Consider the following 18,537-nt stretch of genomic DNA (forward strand, 5'->3'; position numbering starts at 1 on the left):
GGATAATTCATTCTTGGCTGAAACAGCTGTGGATAGTAAAAAAGTGAGTATGTGAAAAATCAAAATATCGCATCATTTCATAAGATGACGTATAGCCAGCTGTGAAATATAAACACGATCATTTTAGAGAATAATTGTGTTCTGTTTATCAATAAATAAAAATAACGAGCGAAGCTCGGTGTCCCGATATTGTTATTGTATAGAAACAGTAAGGTACAAAATAATAAGCGTAGCATCAGCTGACGAGAGGTGAAATGAATAGTTCAATTTGAATTTGTGATTTTGAAATGAGGTTTGAATCTGTGGTTTGAGATACAGTTTTAGGCCGGTTGCAGACGAACCACTATCGCATGACGTGGGATTTGGGACCGACATACCACAGAACAGTACGACTTACGCAGAGGGACTTTCACACTACATTCGAGAAAACGCGCATTAGTGCAACAGTTTTCAGATGTTTGCATCATACTCGGGTGTTCTTATTCATGTTTTTATCATATTCGGGTGTTTTCAAAGTCTGTGTCTGCGATTGTGGTACAGATGCTAGGGGAAGCGTAGTGCTCAAACCAGTGGTAACACAATCGCAAGGAAACTAATCGCTACCACAGCGGGCAACGTCATATGGAAGTATCAGTGCCAGTGCCATGCCTACCAATGCATTCCGTATGCGCTGCGTTTGTGGTACCACAGAAGGAAATAATCGCTCCCACATCCCACATGCGATAGTCGTTCGTCTGCAACCTAACCGGTGTAAATGTTGTATTTTTCCTGTTCAAGCCTCGAGCACACCTGAACGGGAGCGGGAGAGTTTTCAAGCCGTAGTTAAATGGCTGAAATCGTCGCCGTTGCCGCGGTACGCAAAGCCTTACTATTTTTTTTTCAAAAGGAAAATAATTATTGGTACCCTTTTCATATTTTTTATATCAACACAACTACTTTCTAGCTTGTTTATATGAAAAATATGTAAAGGAAAATAGTAATTTTCTATTAAACATTGACGTAACCCTATTAAAATACTTAATTTGTTTTTATATATATATTTTTTTTTATATATTTTACATTTAAAACATCCAATGAAACCTCTATTGAAGGGGTATAAGAACTTGTCACGTCAATCTTAAAGTTGAGTGATTTTAATTTTTAATTGAAAATAATTGGAGGATGAGTGATTGCCGTTGAAATGTTCATTAAACTCACGTAAGTTATTAAATATGAACAATTTAATTAGCTCTTTTTTTAATTCACTTCTGAATTTCTCAAATTCTAAAATTTTTATATGCTCAGAGAAGGCATTATAGAGACCGATAACCAAACAAACTCCTAGACCCTACAGCGATAAGAGTAGTTCGATCATGATCATCGCTAACATGATGGCCTCTCCTTGTTTCATTTAAATGAATTCATATTCCATGTGTTATTTTATACGGATTTACTTCATATCATTTATTATATTCCTTGGATAATGCAATCAACTTCAATAGTTAGGAAAAAGCTAGAAATGGGTGCATATTTTGTATGTTAGCCTTTTTATATGCTTGTATTAAATTAGAAATGAATGCATCTATAAATAAAAAAATACTGAGAAATGATTGACAAACATTTTGAACAAATTTTATCATGTGTTTGGAAAGAGTTAATGAGAGCATTGTTAGAGCAAGCTTTCAAGTGGAATATGGGAACCCAATTTATTCACTAAACTACTCATTCTACAATGATTGAGGACGGAGTTCATGAAATCTAGAAAGAATGACTTTCAAATAAAATGCTTCTTCAATTTTGTAAATTGCTTTATCAATGTAAGTTATCAGATAAAATTCATATACCTCGTTCAGCAGAAATAACAATTTTGGAGCAATAATACATTTTTTTATAAGATTACGTCATAAGGACTTCAGTAATGGAGTATGAGACAAGTCATTATAGAGACCGATAACCAAACAAACTCCTAGACCCTACAGCGATAAGAGTAGTTCGATCATGATCATCGCTAACATGATGGCCTCTCCTTGTTTCATTTAAATGAATTCATATTCCATGTGTTATTTTATACGGATTTACTTCATATCATTTATTATATTCCTTGGATAATGCAATCAACTTCAATAGTTAGGAAAAAGCTAGAAATGGGTGCATATTTTGTATGTTAGCCTTTTTATATGCTTGTATTAAATTAGAAATGAATGCATCTATAAATAAAAAAATACTGAGAAATGATTGACAAACATTTTGAACAAATTTTATCATGTGTTTGGAAAGAGTTAATGTGAGCATTGTTAGAGCAAGCTTTCAAAATGTTTGTGACTTGAACTATTTATACATAGATCTATATAAGTGGAATATGGGAACCCAATTTATTCACTAAACTACTCATTCTACAATGATTGAGGACGGAGTTCATGAAATCTAGAAAGAATGACTTTCAAATAAAATGCTTCTTCAATTTTGTAAATTGCTTTATCAATGTAAGTTATCAGATAAAATTCATATACCTCGTTCAGCAGAAATAACAATTTTGGAGCAATAATACATTTTTTTATAAGATTACGTCATAAGGACTTCAGTAATGGAGTATGAGACAAGTCAGGAGGATAAAATATCTGATTCTCAGATCCAACTACGATTAGAGATTTCATATTATTAAATCATCGTTATAATTTTGCAAAGGATGAAGCCCGCTTACATATAGGCCAATCGAAACATCTATAATGTTTTAAAGAGAACTTATGCCATTACCAAATGATCCGTTCCCGTTCTAAAACGAGAATTCAAAACATTATTAGTATTCGAATGCTAAGCGAGTAACCCCTATCTGAAGGAACTTTTTTCAATTAGCAAATAGAGTACTGTTAATTGTCTGAGGCATGTTGATCTAAATTAGTGGCAAATAGAGAACACTCAACTAACACCGTTCGATGTACGGTGTTTTGACTTGGATTTTAAAACCTACAACCGAGAAACACTCAGTTTATTGCTGGCCAACTCAATTTAACATACAAGACAATCGCTGAATTTTAAGACTTCACAGTGAGTCATCACATTTTACAGCTAATGAATGTCTGCCACAAAAGTGAGTCACAATTTTAAAGAGTCGTAGAATTTTACAAACTCACAAGAACTCATAACCCAATTAAATTATCAAATATCTTTGAATACGCTCAAACTAAAAACATATTAAATTGCCTTGAAATAACTATTTCCAAGTAGATCTAACAATTGTAAGAGATAAACTATCCAAAAAAGATTAACAGCAAGAAATTACTCAATATTATAAATAAATAATTATTCTAGACTAAATCAGAAAGTTGTTCAATGTAATCCAGTTCTACTATGATTCATATTTCACAATACTAGTCATAAATTGAAAACTTACCTAATAACATAGTAATTTTTCGCTGAATAAATTTCATATCCAAAACTACATTTTCAATAAACAGAACACTAGTCACAAATCTGGACTAATTTTTTCCCCCTATATATTGTAATTTCCCACTAAATATATATCTCGTAACATACACTATTCTTCATGAAACACTGTTCAATTAAAACCTCAGAGCTAAGTCACAATTGATCGATCGAACCAATCTGTTATCCACGAAAACTGTCACACATGGCTCACCACACGTTTTATTGGATATAATGGGTCGGTTCTCAGCGTATTTCAATTAAAATGCTAATCACTTTGAAAAAGTTCGACATTCAATTTATCACCGCTGATAAAAAGAGCGTCTATCGTGTTTTTCAATAATTCACACAGCTCATCACTTATATATTGTTGTTCAGTCTGTGGTGGTAAAGCAACTGACAGTATAGGTTGAATGGGAATTGGTTGATGTTTTTCATAAGGAATGCTGACAGATTGAAGTTATTCTCACAATAGCGAGGTTATCTCTACAATGCCATAGAAATAACGAAACCACAATTTGAAAGTTTGCCACGTTTTCTTATCGTTAACGTTGCCATACGTTTCAAGTACACTATTAAACTGTTAAACGTGTTGTATGTGAGAAAAGATACTCAAAAACCTTCACTGCTCGTAATCCATTTTCCATTATTCAATAATAGATTTGCCATTTCGAAGATTTATTTAAAAAGGTTTGATATTTTCAAGTCTGTTTTTTATTAAATCGATTGTACATGATCTGATGTAGACTACTGTAATAAAGATCACATTGGTTTTGGGTGAATATATTTGGCTCTCAACTTCAACTCGGAGTGACTTGTGATCATCGAATCAATAATACAATCTAATTTGAAGCCGTATTAAAATTATCAATCTTGAAGTCCATTCATCTACAAGGTCTACAAGTCTATCTACCCTGAAGACGTGAGGCTGGTCAACTAATAAGACAGATGACTTGCCTATCATTTCGACTCCGTATTAAAAGGAGATTTCAAATGACTTGAGTTGAGTTAACTTCAAATAGCCAATTTCCAGCAGAGCCGATGTTGATTGTTTCTTCAACAATAACAATCAACATCAGTTCAGATGTTGTGGCAGATGTTGCCATGAAACCTGGATCAAATATAGTGGTATTGACAACATCAACGTCTTATTCTTTCAACTATGGAGAAATTCCTCATCTCTTACCATACAATCAAATTATATATAAAATATATACAGTATATTGTTGATTGTTATTGTATAAGGAAACAATCAACAGCAGTTCAACTTAAGATATGGCATATGTTGTCATAGAATAGAATAGAAGACTTCTATTGAATCAATAAGCTATTATAAGACCAATAGTGACATATGGGGCCGAAGCTTGGACATTAACTAGAGGTGAAGAAGGACTGTTACAGAAATGGGAAAGAAAGATTTTCAGAAGAATTTTTGGAGCAATCAAGGAAAATGAAATATGGAGGATCAGAACAAACGAGGAACTAGGAAAATTGTTCGAGGAGACCAGTTGTGAAAAGATAGAGGCTGAGATGGGCTGGTCTGTGCACAGAATACCGGAAGGGAGGGTGCCAAAAATGGTGCTGGAAGGCAAACCCGGAGGAAGAAGACTACAAGGGAGACCAAGAAAGGGGTGGGTTGACGATGTGGAGGATTTGCGAAGACTGGGTGTAAGAAGATGGAGAAGAACAGCAGAATGTCGAGAGGGATGGAAGGATGTGGTTGTGAAAGCTAAGGCCTACATGGGCTGTAGTGCCAATAATGATGATGATCAATAAGCTAACTTAAGCGAACCTTGAAGTGACTGCTTGACAAGGTGCCATATACAAAACATGTAAATTCAAATATAAATTAATTGATATACATATCAGTGAAACTGCCATGGAACCATGGAAAAGAGTGAGCTATGAAACCTGGTTCTGTAATTTGAATGAATTTTGAACAAATATAGTGGTATCGACAGCATCAACGTCTTATTCTTTCAATTATTTCATGGGTTCACAGGGGCATCTATTCCCAGCTGCAATATTTTCGAGCTAAAAATTTAAGTGGTTTTATTCTTTATTTTGTGAATTTAAAGTTTGTTTCATGTTTTTGCGATAGTTTTACTATCAATCTATCCGGATTTGAAATTGTTTGTTTTATTCTAATTTATATTCTCAGATTGTGATTTGGTTTAGAAAATTGAATGGACATAACCTATGTATAATATTTGGACAATTTGAAACTAAATTAGGAGATTGAAAAAGTTTTGGGCAATAGCCTGTTTTTTCTTTTCCAATCATTGTATTGTTTGTGCTAACCTAATAAATAGATACTAGAAATAATAGAGAATTGAGAATTTAGGCCCTTAGAACTAAATTCTTTGAGACAAGCCATCAGTATATATGATAAAAAAGATTTTGAATGCTCTCCCTAAAGAAATCACCAATCTGAAGAATAAAAGGGAATTCGAGAATTGCCTAAGAAACTGGCTAATAAATAATTTTATAGTGTAGCAGAGTTCTTAGGGGGTGCTGCCATATCTGTCAATCTTAACTAATTACCTGAGAATATCCGTGATAAAAATTCTAGATCGTTCAGGTACGCAATTTCCAAACTATTCAAAAATAGGGCTTTTGATTCGATTGAGGAAATGTTGACAGCTGATATTTCATATTAATATTTGACCTCAATTATAATATTGTTATTGCCAATTAAAAATATGACTGTATATAACTGTGAAGAAACTAAGTAGGCTACTGGAACTGTTGGCTGTGATAGTATTTCTCTGTTTTGAGTACCTATCTGAAATGTATGATTGTATAATGTATGTATATGTTTACCTGATGACTTTGTCAATAACATGTATTTGTTCAAGGCAATAAAAACATTTTGAATTTGAATTTGAATTAACATATGTAAATTTACAGCATTTCACTTGAATTTTCATTTAAAAATTGTTTTCAACTAATTGATTGATTGACTGATTTATTTGTTCCTCTTATTGTGTTTTTTGTTGTTTATATTTATGAACAATTTATTGTTTTTATTGTTGTTAGTTTTTATAAATGACGAGCTTCCAAACATTGTAAAAAATGTACATGCAAGGAATTAATATATATTTTGGCTGGATGCTGACCTTCTGGCCGCAGCGCTGATAAGTGTCGAGCAGTTTTATGGTGGAGGCACGAATGAAGTTGTGCGAGAGTTGGGCGACCGGACTGGTCTTATGGTTAGCATTGGCATTGGCATTGCGATGATGCCTCACGTAGATGGCTGCTGCTGACTCAGCCTGATGGCTGGCTGACGTGTCGTGGTGGTTGTGATGATGGTGTTCCAACTTGCGCTTCTTGTGTGCGATAGCCGATGTTGCACTGCCGCCGCCTCCAACTGGGACATGAGTCGTCTGGGACGTGAACATGTCACGAAATCCCTAAAACACAAACAAAACAAACGTCTAACATCAAAATCGATTCATATTCATTTATTAAATTTACAATATGGCAAAGAAAAAAACAGGCGCTATACTGAAGTCCACGTTATAATGGCAGTAAGGTAAAACAAAACAAACGTCTAACATCAAAATCGATTCATATTCATTTATTAAATTTACAATATGGCAAAGAAAAAAACAGGCGCTATACTGAAGTCCACGTTATAATGGCAGTAAGGTATCGACAAATTGGCAACTTCGCTTCTACCTATGACTCTATCTATCACAGTAATTGGCTGATCTCCATCCATTTCCCTGCGCCGCATATTCCTCCAAGTTAAAAGTAATTTTGTGAAGAGTATAGTGACATGGACATATCACGAAATCCCATGTATACAACAAACCAATCATTGTTCATCAAGATTTTCATATTTATTTATTCAGGATTACACACATTTCGAAAAAGTTCCACATGTTTAATCCCTAAACGGTTCCAAATAATAATTTTTATTTCAAAAAACATTAAAACATGGTAAAGAAAAAATCTTGCCCAAATTGTCTTCTATTCCAAAAATAAGTCCATTGCCATGAGAATTCTAGTTTTACTCTCAGATAGTGTGACTATTCCGGGTTCGCACGACTACAATGTCCAATGCCTCCTAGCTCTCAGGAATAAAGTTACAAATCAAATTTGGGGGCGGGGGGTCCTAAAAAAGGTCAGCAGTGAGCAGTGTTCAAACAGACAACTGACAGCCTTTGTTCCCAATTTATGATGGAGCTGGACGTTTTCTAAATTGGTGGAGAGGGTGTACACCGCTGATTCGAATCCCTGATTAGATAAATATAGAACAATAGATACCATAGTGATTTACGTTTTTTTGTTAGGGCTACTCTTAAATCTTAGACCAGTTATAGTATAGACACGCTGGGAAGTCTAGCCTCTGAAGCCAACATCTACTGCCATATCGCCCCATCGTGACGTCAGCATCGGATAGAAAACTTTTCTGTAGAGTTTGTTTACATTGTTTTCCATAGCAGATTGTGTCTATTTCAGCGGGAGTTTACTATTTTCATAAATAATAATTTACTTCCATCTGAAATAGACACAATCTGAAAGTTTTCTATCCGATGCTGACGTCACGATGGGCGATAAGGCAGTAGTAGATGTTGGCTTCAGAGGATAGACTTCCCAGCGTGGCTATTCTATAACTGATCTAAATCTTAAATAGAAAGAAATAAACCACTTGATTACATAAATGTCGAAAAATGTTGACAATTTTTTTTAAAGAGTACTTAGATTTATATTTCTTTCTATACTACAGTGAGATTTATGTTATAAAGTCATTGGAAATGATAAGAACGCATTGTTGCCATTTTTCAGTAACCAGCGCCTTCGACAGTAGCCTACATAACTTTCTATCCCGGTATATCTGATCTCATAACTGTTGATTCTTGTTAACAATGATCAGTTCTATTTGAAATATACTCTCAAAAATAAAAAATTCTTTATTGGTTCTTCAAAACAAAAAATATACAAAAACCACTCTATTCATATAGAAAATAATAAATCTTTTCATAACTTAATAATACATTTTCATAACTGAAATGAAATATTCTGGTAATTCATCATATTTCTTCAAATGCTGTGAACGATTTGACACCAGTGCGGAGTCAGGAAAGGATAGAGCTATCTGTGCTTTGGGGCTAATGGCAGACAAGGATAGCAAACCAATGTTCAGGTGCTGAATAACGTTCATTTCACTAATATCGGGGCACCGAGCTTCTCTCGTTATTTATTTTTATAAACTATTGCTAAACAGAACACAATTTTTCTTGTGTGGAAGGACTAACAGGCACAGCCCAAAACTGTTCCTTGCCCAAATTTTGATTTATACACTACCAGAAAGTAGGTTATGTTCCATACACTCTTGAATTTAGGTTCAATTTTCAGTCCAAACATTTTAAAACTGAAAAGTTCTAATTTAGATTGTTTACAAACCAAATTGAATAACACTCACCAATCACTTGAAATATTGTCAAATAATGATTAACTTTGAAAATTATGATATACTCTAGTTTAGAATGATTATCATGTCATTTTAACAAATCAGATTATTTTGATCAAGTCGGTTAAAATTTCTAGATAATATTTCTCGCTGATTGATTACACAGCTGGAAATAATTATGTTTTTCTCCCACACACACATCTACTGTTTCGACAGACGACGAAATTATCATCTGTTTTCCGAAGGATGAATAATTATTATCCTTTTCATGTCCTTCAGCGAGTTTTCCCAGGGATGAGACCTAGTGCAATCGAATTTTTATATCATAAATCTACTATGTTCCAAATTTCGTGAAAATCGTTAGAGCCGTTTTCGAGATCCGTTGAACATAAATAACTAGATATAAAAATAGCTAGATAAAAAATATATACAGAAATTGCTCGCTTAATAGGCTAGGATAGTAGAAGAAAGTGTTGAATTCAGTTGCGAACTCTACCAGTTGTAATGGTAACTTCTGTCAACTGAATACTGAATAGCAAGCAAGTAAGATCAATTTAGATATTAAATCAGTGCGCAATGTTCATTGGGTTTGATCAGCTGATTGGAGATGGTTTATGCAACCCACCGCTAGTGTTTATTATCAATAAATTTCGGGACACTCTGTATAGTACATTAATGATATGACATCTAACGGCTTACTATAGTGAGGTCCACGTTATAATGGCAGTGGAGAAAGATGGAAGAACAGCGTTGCCGATTCTCTGCCTTCTATAGAATATAGCTGATACCATTATATCTGATGTAATAATTATGTTTTGTGAAACATTTCATTTGTCAAGAAAATATATTTTAATATATCTTTTAATGATTCAATGATAAATTTTCATAATAATTGAGATTCGATATTTTGTTAATTAATTATATTTCAACATTGTTGAAAAACGATATGGCAACGTTGCGAAAAGATAGAAAAGAATAGCGCTATCTGCTTTGACGAACGATAGACAAGGATAGCTACACCAATGTTAACCAAATACTGCCATTATAACGTGGACCTCACTATAATATTATCATTTACTGGGCTTATATGGGTACTACACAACCTGCATTATTCATTCATTATTCATGATACTATCAACGTTTTATTCCACATCACTCGGCAGAGCACTAGCTCTAGAAAACTATCTCAATTTTTCCAACAATATAATAACAGACTTGCAACTGCAATTCCAGATTCAGAAAGAGAGCGAGAAGAATATATTATATAGATGGAGAGACAAAATTAGCAACTCAGTCAAAGGAGAAAAATAGAAAAGAATGTAGGACAAACTTGGCAAACCTGACAGAGTTGGCGATGAATAAGTTACAGAAAGAAATGAAGTAGAGGAGAGAAAGAGTAGTTAGTTTCAATGTGTGTGTGAGTGTGATAGAGAGAAAGAGGAAGTTCCACAAAGAAGAAGAGAATAGAGACAAACTTGACGATAAAAAGAGCGAGAAATAAACAAATTGGAAGAGACAAGCTTAGCGATAGAAATGGAGAAGGGATTCAAGGAGGGCGCAAAGAAGTGAGGAAGCGGAAACAGTGAAGGGTAGAAATAAAAAGAAAGAAAGAGAGAGCGAGAGAGGGTGAGGAAAAGACAAAATGAGCAAAGAAGTCAAAAAATAAACAGATATAAGACAACTTAGCGATGAATATAGAGAGAGATGAAGACGAGATTTAAGGAGGGTTGAAAAAGTGATTGAGAAGTGAGAGAGAGAGAGAGTGAGAGGAGAGAAAGAGTGAATACAAGACAACATAAAAAGGCTTCTATTGATCAAATACAGAGCTAGCAATATCAACCACAGCCAGTACAGCAGAACCTTCCACTCCTCATGCTCCTACTCCTCCACCACCTCCTCTAAAATTTCAACCATTGTATCTATGAGAGCCCGATTATGTAACTGGTGTTGGTGAGGTAACAGTGTGACAACAACAACTGACAACTCAACAACATTTCCACAATTGAATGCTTCGACAGACATGAAACAATAATTGACAAACAATGTAATACACTCACTCAATCCAGTGTTTTCCATTGTATTCGATTTTTTGCACTACTGCGGATAAATTTCTGTAAAAGCTTGCCAGCGCGGTTTTCACATTTTCCAGTGTTTCGAACAATAAGTAGCATTCAAGAAACAAAATAATGGGTTATCAGACGATGTAAATGACAGGGGCTTTCATGCATACAACATTTCAGATTTCTGAATAGCAAGAAGCTATTGGCATAGACAATGTAAAAGCAAGTATATTCCACACACATTCCATTTTTTTATTATTTCAAATTTCATTCAGTCAGAGAATTATACTGCAATTGATTTGCAATCTAAATGGAAGTGTTTTTCAGACATATTTCATTTGCACGATTTGAAATCTCATTTCCTCCAGATAGTCTGTAATTGATAGCGAATGTGAATGACAGAACTTGTTTCCAATGCAAATTATTATTTCCACGAATACAAAACTCATCTCAAAATGATTATAATGTGATTTATCAGTGTCACCATAGAACACAGCATATTTTTACTGGATTATAATGTGATTTATCAGCAGCATCATACAGCTCTACCTATTATTACTATCTAATATTATCGTTGATTAATTTGATTGTCACCCATGCATTGCGAAACCCCAGTTCTAAAATGAACTCTCCTGAAGCGAAGAATTTGAATATTCCTTTCAAACTCATGGAAATTATATTATGTATCCATTTTTGCATTGGATTGTAAAAATCATACCTGAATCATCAATTTCTTCAATGAGCTTGAATGAATTTTTTCGAATTATTTGAATTAGACAGGCCTATTACTCGCAAAACTAACATATTATGAAAGGTTTCAATTGGGAAAAATAGTTTTTTTTTCATTCAGGAGGAATCCCTAAAATTACCCGTATTGTGGATCGAAGGTGACATTAATAAACCTATTTTCAAAAATTCATAACAATTTACGGGTTCAAAAACATCATATCCCCCATGATATCTGCATTGAATCGCAACTCATTATGATTGTATTGAACCGAAGGAGAAAGCCAAGGCTGAGCATTTTATTCTGCAGGAGCCATGCTCATTCACTCCGAATTGTCAGCATGGGTTCAATGGTAACCATTCATGTTATTTATGGGGAATGCCGAAAGAATGAATCGAAGCTCACTATACAAGAGTTCATCAGAGCAAGGACAGCAAGGTTCACTTCGAATTGTCAGTATTGATTGAACGGTGATTATTGGTGTTGTTTATGAGGGATAATGACAGTGTGACGTTAATCTGGCAACAGCAAGCCAAATTAGGTCCTCAGGGGTCGACCATTCAATTGAGCCTGATTAATAATGAGAGAGATAGAAGATCCCTGCCCGGTATATTGTCAAGATTTCTGTATATAACAGCAAGCTTTCTATAAATACAAGACACAAGTAGCTTCTGATTGAGAAGATTTTGGAGAGAAAAAAGTTCTCTTCTTCTGAATAGTTGTTCTTTTCTAACTGAGGATGATTCTCACAATAAGTGCCAAGCTTGTGCGTTGCGAAGAATAACGGTGAAAAAAGAGGAATGGAACCAAAGTAAAGTTTACAGTGGGTCCCGAACTACTGGGATGTGATTTTGAACTTAGAAATTGGAAATAGCTTCTGAATAAGACAATTTTCGAGAAAAAATGTTTTACACTATTAAATACTGTTGGTTCTTTCAACTGAGGATGATGCCCTCAATATCTCCTACATTGTGCTTGATAAGGGATGATGAATATATAAGATAGACCTAGAGTTTCAAGTGGGTTTCGAAAAACCAAGAAATTATTTGAAAGCTAATAACTGTCAAATAGCGGAGCTGGCCTCAAGCAGCCACCCTTCCAATGGCAGTACTGAGAGGAAGGCGCTTATCTAATACAGTAGAACGTCAATAATCCGGATTAATTGGGACCGGACCCCATCCGGATTATCGAAATTACGTTAAAAAAACGGTCAGCACGCACTATTCAAGAAACAAAGCTGTTAAAATTGCATATACAGTACAGTATTCAATTATTGGTAGGTAGAGTATAAGGTATATACATTAAAACACGTTTTTAAAGCACTGTATCGTATTTTATGTACAGCAACATGTGTACAACGCACATTAAAAACACCAGACACTACATATTTCCGAATCCGGATTATTGACGGTCCGGATTTTTGACGTCCGAATTATCGACGTTCTACTGTATGAATGATTAGATGCAGAAGCAGTTCTCACTATAGATAAATCACATTACAGTCTCGATGTTCAGTTTAATGTTCTATTTTGTTTTGATTAGCTTGAATGGGAAAAATCAAATACACAATGAAATAAAAATATCCCTTGGATAGGAAAGCATGGAACTCAAAAGAAAATAACTTACAGTACGAGAAAAAAATTCAAGAGTTTGAATTTGTCATCAATGAGATTCATCCAAGAAGAAAACTTTTCAGATTACAGTTTATTCTACTTTTAAATAACATACCTAGCCATGTATCGTGCCCAACAGGATGTTTTTAGTAACTACGCACCTGGCTCTATCATAATTTTTTTCAATTTTCAGCCTTCAAAAACAATTTTCAAAGATCAAAACAACAATAACTTACAAACATGAGGAGATAAAACCGGTTAGGTTTACGTTCGTTAAGTTTCTGAGTATCGAACGCATTAGCATTAGCATTATCGAAAATTATGGATTACACACACGTATGTTTGGTTACCTAACATTTACATACTGTGTTTTTCTATTTTCAAGATTGATTTTAAAACCTTCCACATTTTAGGCTAACTTTAGACTTCGGGGACTTTTTAGCCGAAGTTCTGGGACTTCATAATTCATAGCCTAAATTCGGGGCCAAAGATTCAAAAGTAGAAGGATGTATAGAGTTAGGTTTAGTAGTTAGATTTATAGAGTTACACACACATCGATTTTTGTTCGTACGATATTTTGCCGTCCTTATAAATTCTATTGGATTAAACAGATGATTTCTAATTGATTATGGTATGATAATTCTACTCAAGAACATTTAATACTGATTAATTGAAAAGAGCAACTATACAGAGTGGAGTGATTGAATAGAACTATGTTAATTCGAAGATATGTACTACCATAGACAGACAAATATAGATAAAACAGAAAAGAGAAAACAGGAAATACTTCAGAAAATTAATCTATAGGTCATACGTTACATTGTCTTTAATACGTGAACTAATAATTAACAGTCTTCATCAATACCCTATTAATATACATTCTATACTTTTTTAAGAATAAGAATTCTACGTAGTCACTTTGGTCCCATGAGTAACTATTTATACATTATTTTATGTAGTTTAAATACAGTATATGTAAATATTACAACTCGAAAATGATTACAGCTTCATTTATCCGAATTCCACTGTGTTTGCATCTAAAAATGATCTCATTTTCAAAAAAGCATATAATAAATATTTAAAATTATAATATTATTTATTACTAGTAGGTAACACATGCACCGAAAGGGTCTAATTTATTAAGAACTTGACAAACTGAAAACTTGACCTACTGAAATTTTGAAGAATTTTAAATAGGCCTATAACTATCCTCGGTTGATTAAGAATATATATGGAATTTCAAGTTAATCAGTCCAGTAGTTCAGAGGTGATGATGCGTCAAACATAATCTTCCTATCCCGTATGTGTATAAGCCAATATTCTTTACTTTATTATAGCATAGATTATTATTATTTCAACTGTTTTTAAGCGCTCTGTATCTATTATCGATTGAAACATCAACTGTTTCACCTTATTCTTAACCAGAGGTATAGATATTCCTCTGCTGAAAGTGAAAAACACAGCTTGCCTCTGACATTCTTATGGGTGTAGCTATGTTTACAATTAAAACAATCAAAAGTGAGTAAACATTTTTCGAATATCTAAAAGCAATAAAGGCCGATCATCTCATTTCAAACAGAAAAATCACTGACGAAACACATTTTTCATAACTTTCACATGCTCAAAGGCCTGGCTATGTTCACAGATAACACCGCTGTAGTGTGTAGACTCTCTGATAGGAAAGTGCTATGTGTTTACGACTGATGGAGGAGAGAGAGAGAGAGAGAGAGCCCATCCCAGAGCACCGCACCCAACCTTATCTTGCAGCAGTTAACCGCCTATCTCGACTTCCTAGGGATGATTTTCGGGAATCGATAGGGAGCAACGACACCCTTATCGAATCCCTAAGTGGGAGTGCCTCTCTAAGGGACCACAAATGTAGTCTGAGAGAGAGAGAGAGAGAGAGAGAGATACAGAGAGTAATACAGAAATAGAGATATAGTGAGTGAGAGATAGCGTGAGATGAGTGAACACCAACCACAATAATGTAGTCTGAGAGAGGAGTGAGTGATAGCGTGAGATGAGTGAACACCAACCACAATAATGTAGTCTGAGAGAGGAGTGAGTAAGAGAGAGAGGAGTAAGAGTAAGAGAGGAGTAAGAGAAAGATACATACAGAAAAAGATAGCAAGAGGAGACGAGTGAACACCAAACTGAAATTTCCACGAAATTAATATTTGTCAGATATAGAGAACACTCCTACTTCCAACTTAAATTAAAATTCATTTGTCTTGTATTAAATTCAATCTTAAACACTGGTGTGAATGCATGAGAGTATAGTGAGGTTCACTTTAGTCAGTGGAAATTATAGTACTACAGGGTTTTCAAATCTCAGATTTGCACCGCCTTCAAGAGTAGATGAATGCATTCAAGTCATCCTAGTATAGGCCTAAACCGTAATATTAACCCGTGATATGATTCTTGATTATAATATGTAATATCGAATGACATAGCTGGCTCAGGTCTGTGTCTTGATCAATTTAAGGGCCTCTGACATGACCAAACGACTGTTATTAGGCAGCCGAGACCGACGCTTAACGTGTCCATCCGAAACTCTGAAATAGAAACACAACTCTCTCTCCTGAATTTACTTTGATTCTTGTTGATAAAATATCAATTATATGTTATTCGCCATGAAATAGTTATTTGTGCAACTAGTGCGCAAAGTGACAGTTTGCTGCACCGAAAGAAACGGTTTGGTTTCTTGAGTGCAGCAGAGGAACTTTGCTCACGTATTTCACATTACATTTTTCCAACGGTTACCATTGAATATAAGAAGTGGTTGATTATGGGTAAAATGTTTGCTGAGATCGATCAAATGTTTGTCTGTATAATCTTGTTATTAATAACAACTTTAATTTATTTTAAACTTGATAATCCAATTGAAAATTATAATCGATAATTTATTCAAATTAAAAATTAGATTGATCCAATTAATTTGAAAATCTGAATAATTTTGAGTAAATCTTAATTTCTAAATCATTTTTCAACCAATCAATATTTATGAATGAAAAAAATATTATTTAAAATAATGAATAATTAATAATATTCAAAATGTATCATTTAATGAGTTCTCATTTTTATTTATTTGAAAATCAGAAAAAATATAGATAGAACAAATTCGCATTCAAAATACACGCCAACAATGTCAACAGCTGATTGGGATTGCTGCAAGATAATACGCAAAGTATTAAGAGTACGCAAAGTAATACTTTGCGCACTAGAGCGGAAAAGCGATTCTTTGCGTTCTGTAATCAGTGCAGGAATGGCCACTTTTCAAGGTAACTGTAGGAAAATATAATTTCTCATAATTAAATAATAAATTTTCATAATTTAGATGAAAAATGTTGGTGTCGAAGTTTATTATATTTCTTCCTAGTTACCAAACGATTTGACAATGTTGCGGAGCTACAAAAATGTACAGCTATCTGCTGTGTTCAATGACAGACAACGATAGGAGACCAATGATAATCTTGTGCTGACTTTATAAAGTGATTCTCACTATAGAAAAAGTACATGGAAAAGTAGTACTTTAGTGAGATCAACTTTCAACCGCCAGCATTGGTTGAATTAGAAGATTCTATGGTATTTACATAAGGAATGCTGCCAGTTTTAAGTGAACCTCACTATAATAGTAGGAAGGCTAGGCCAGATGATCTATTGACAAGTGAAGTGTAACAAGTTACAATAGTCGTCCACCTTTACCAAGGCCTGTACAGTCATGCTGTGAGACTACAATCACAGATACACAAGTCACAGCAGCCATTTACAAACGTAATTGGCTGTACTAATTAGTGAGTGTCTATTTAAAATAATAACATTTAAGATAATTATCAGTGATAAGGAAAACGTTCTAGTGGAAGAATCCATGGAAAAATTGCGACATAATCTTCAACTACAAACTGACATTCATTTATTTAATATTATAATGAGATAATATTGAAATTATTATTGATTTTCTATTGAATAAATGAGAAATATTATGTTAATTTACAGTTTGGAAGGATCACACACTATTCTTATATTCAACTCAAAGTTCTAACTGAAGCCTATTCAGTCAATTGAGGAAAACAGAAGCAGACCATTGCACTATTTATAATTATTATAATCATTACATTATCTATTAATATTAGTTTATATTATTTACCACACTTTATACTATTACCATAGAGAAACAATAGCATAAGTAGATATCCCATGGCGTAGGGCGTTTATGTCGCAACTTTTACTGTTATCTCAAGCCGATAGGCCACGTAGTTCTTTCCCGTGAAGCTTTATGACGTTAGTAGTCTCTCATACTGTGCCGTTCATACACTCTTACCCGGTCAAAACAGTAAAAATCAACAATAATCGACAGTAATCGGCTTGGGATAACAGTAAAAGTTGCGACATAAACGCCTCATACCATGGGAATAGTAATGCATAGATCTAGACACTCACTGGACGACGAAGCCCCCACTTTGAGCATAATACATCATTCATCCATTCTTTTTTTATCCACACAACACCGAACAGATATAACGGATCGACGGAGAAAGGAGAAGACAAAGAGAAGAAAAATGGGACCAAGAAGAAAAAAGGAATAATGAAATAAGAAGAAGAACCAGAAATTAATTATATTCAGAGTGGTCCATGCTAGAGATTAAGTAGATCCAGATGTTCTTGAATCAAGACGGGCGTTTCCGAGACAAACTGTAGTAGGCCTACTTGAAGCTCCTCCCATACTAGGTCTATCATTTACTAGAACTCAAGCGGAGGGTGCCTACCCTAATGTCCCCAAGCTCTGTAATTCAAACGTTATAATGTAGCACAACCCTGTGACAGTGCTAGGAAAATTGAATAGAACCCAGTTAGTTTTTACTAGTAGCCAGATGAAAAAATATAACTACATACACATAGACTAAGGAATTCTCCGTTAGAATGCAATAACTGGATTCTTCTTGGAAAATGAGAATAGAGATCTATGGTGATAAAAACAGGTTGTTTCTAGATAATGATAAGAATTAATTCACTCATTTCTGGTTGGACTATTGAAAGGTCTTTCATTATATTTCAAAATTCTTAAAAACGGCCTGGAAACGTTGCGGAGCTAGGGAAGGATAGAGCTATTTGCTTTATCGAATGATAGACTGGGATAACAACACCAATGACAATCAAATACTGCCATTATAACGTGGACCTCACTATATTAACAAGAAAATCAGTGTCCATCAATTTCTCACTTAACAAAAAATAATGTCTTCTAATTTTCGCTGAATGATTTGGATCCACTAATTTTTCTATTTCATCTTCCATCCCAATTTAGAAACTTTTCAT

General features: G+C 34.2%; 1 protein-coding gene across 1 annotated transcript in view; it reads right to left on the reverse strand.

Annotated features, from left to right (window-relative positions):
• LOC111056145 (homeodomain-interacting protein kinase 2) overlaps nucleotides 1-18,537 on the reverse strand; it is a 68,936-nt gene that overhangs the window by 39,421 nt on the left and 10,978 nt on the right. Inside the window, exon 2 of the mRNA XM_039439461.1 lies at nucleotides 6,522-6,815. Within this exon, the coding sequence (XP_039295395.1) occupies nucleotides 6,522-6,803 (282 nt within the window). The 5' untranslated portion in view covers nucleotides 6,804-6,815. The remainder of the gene's footprint in view (nucleotides 1-6,521; nucleotides 6,816-18,537) is intronic.

Source organism: Nilaparvata lugens, chromosome 12 (assembly GCF_014356525.2).
Source record: "Nilaparvata lugens isolate BPH chromosome 12, ASM1435652v1, whole genome shotgun sequence".
Classification (NCBI taxonomy): domain Eukaryota; kingdom Metazoa; phylum Arthropoda; class Insecta; order Hemiptera; family Delphacidae; genus Nilaparvata; species Nilaparvata lugens.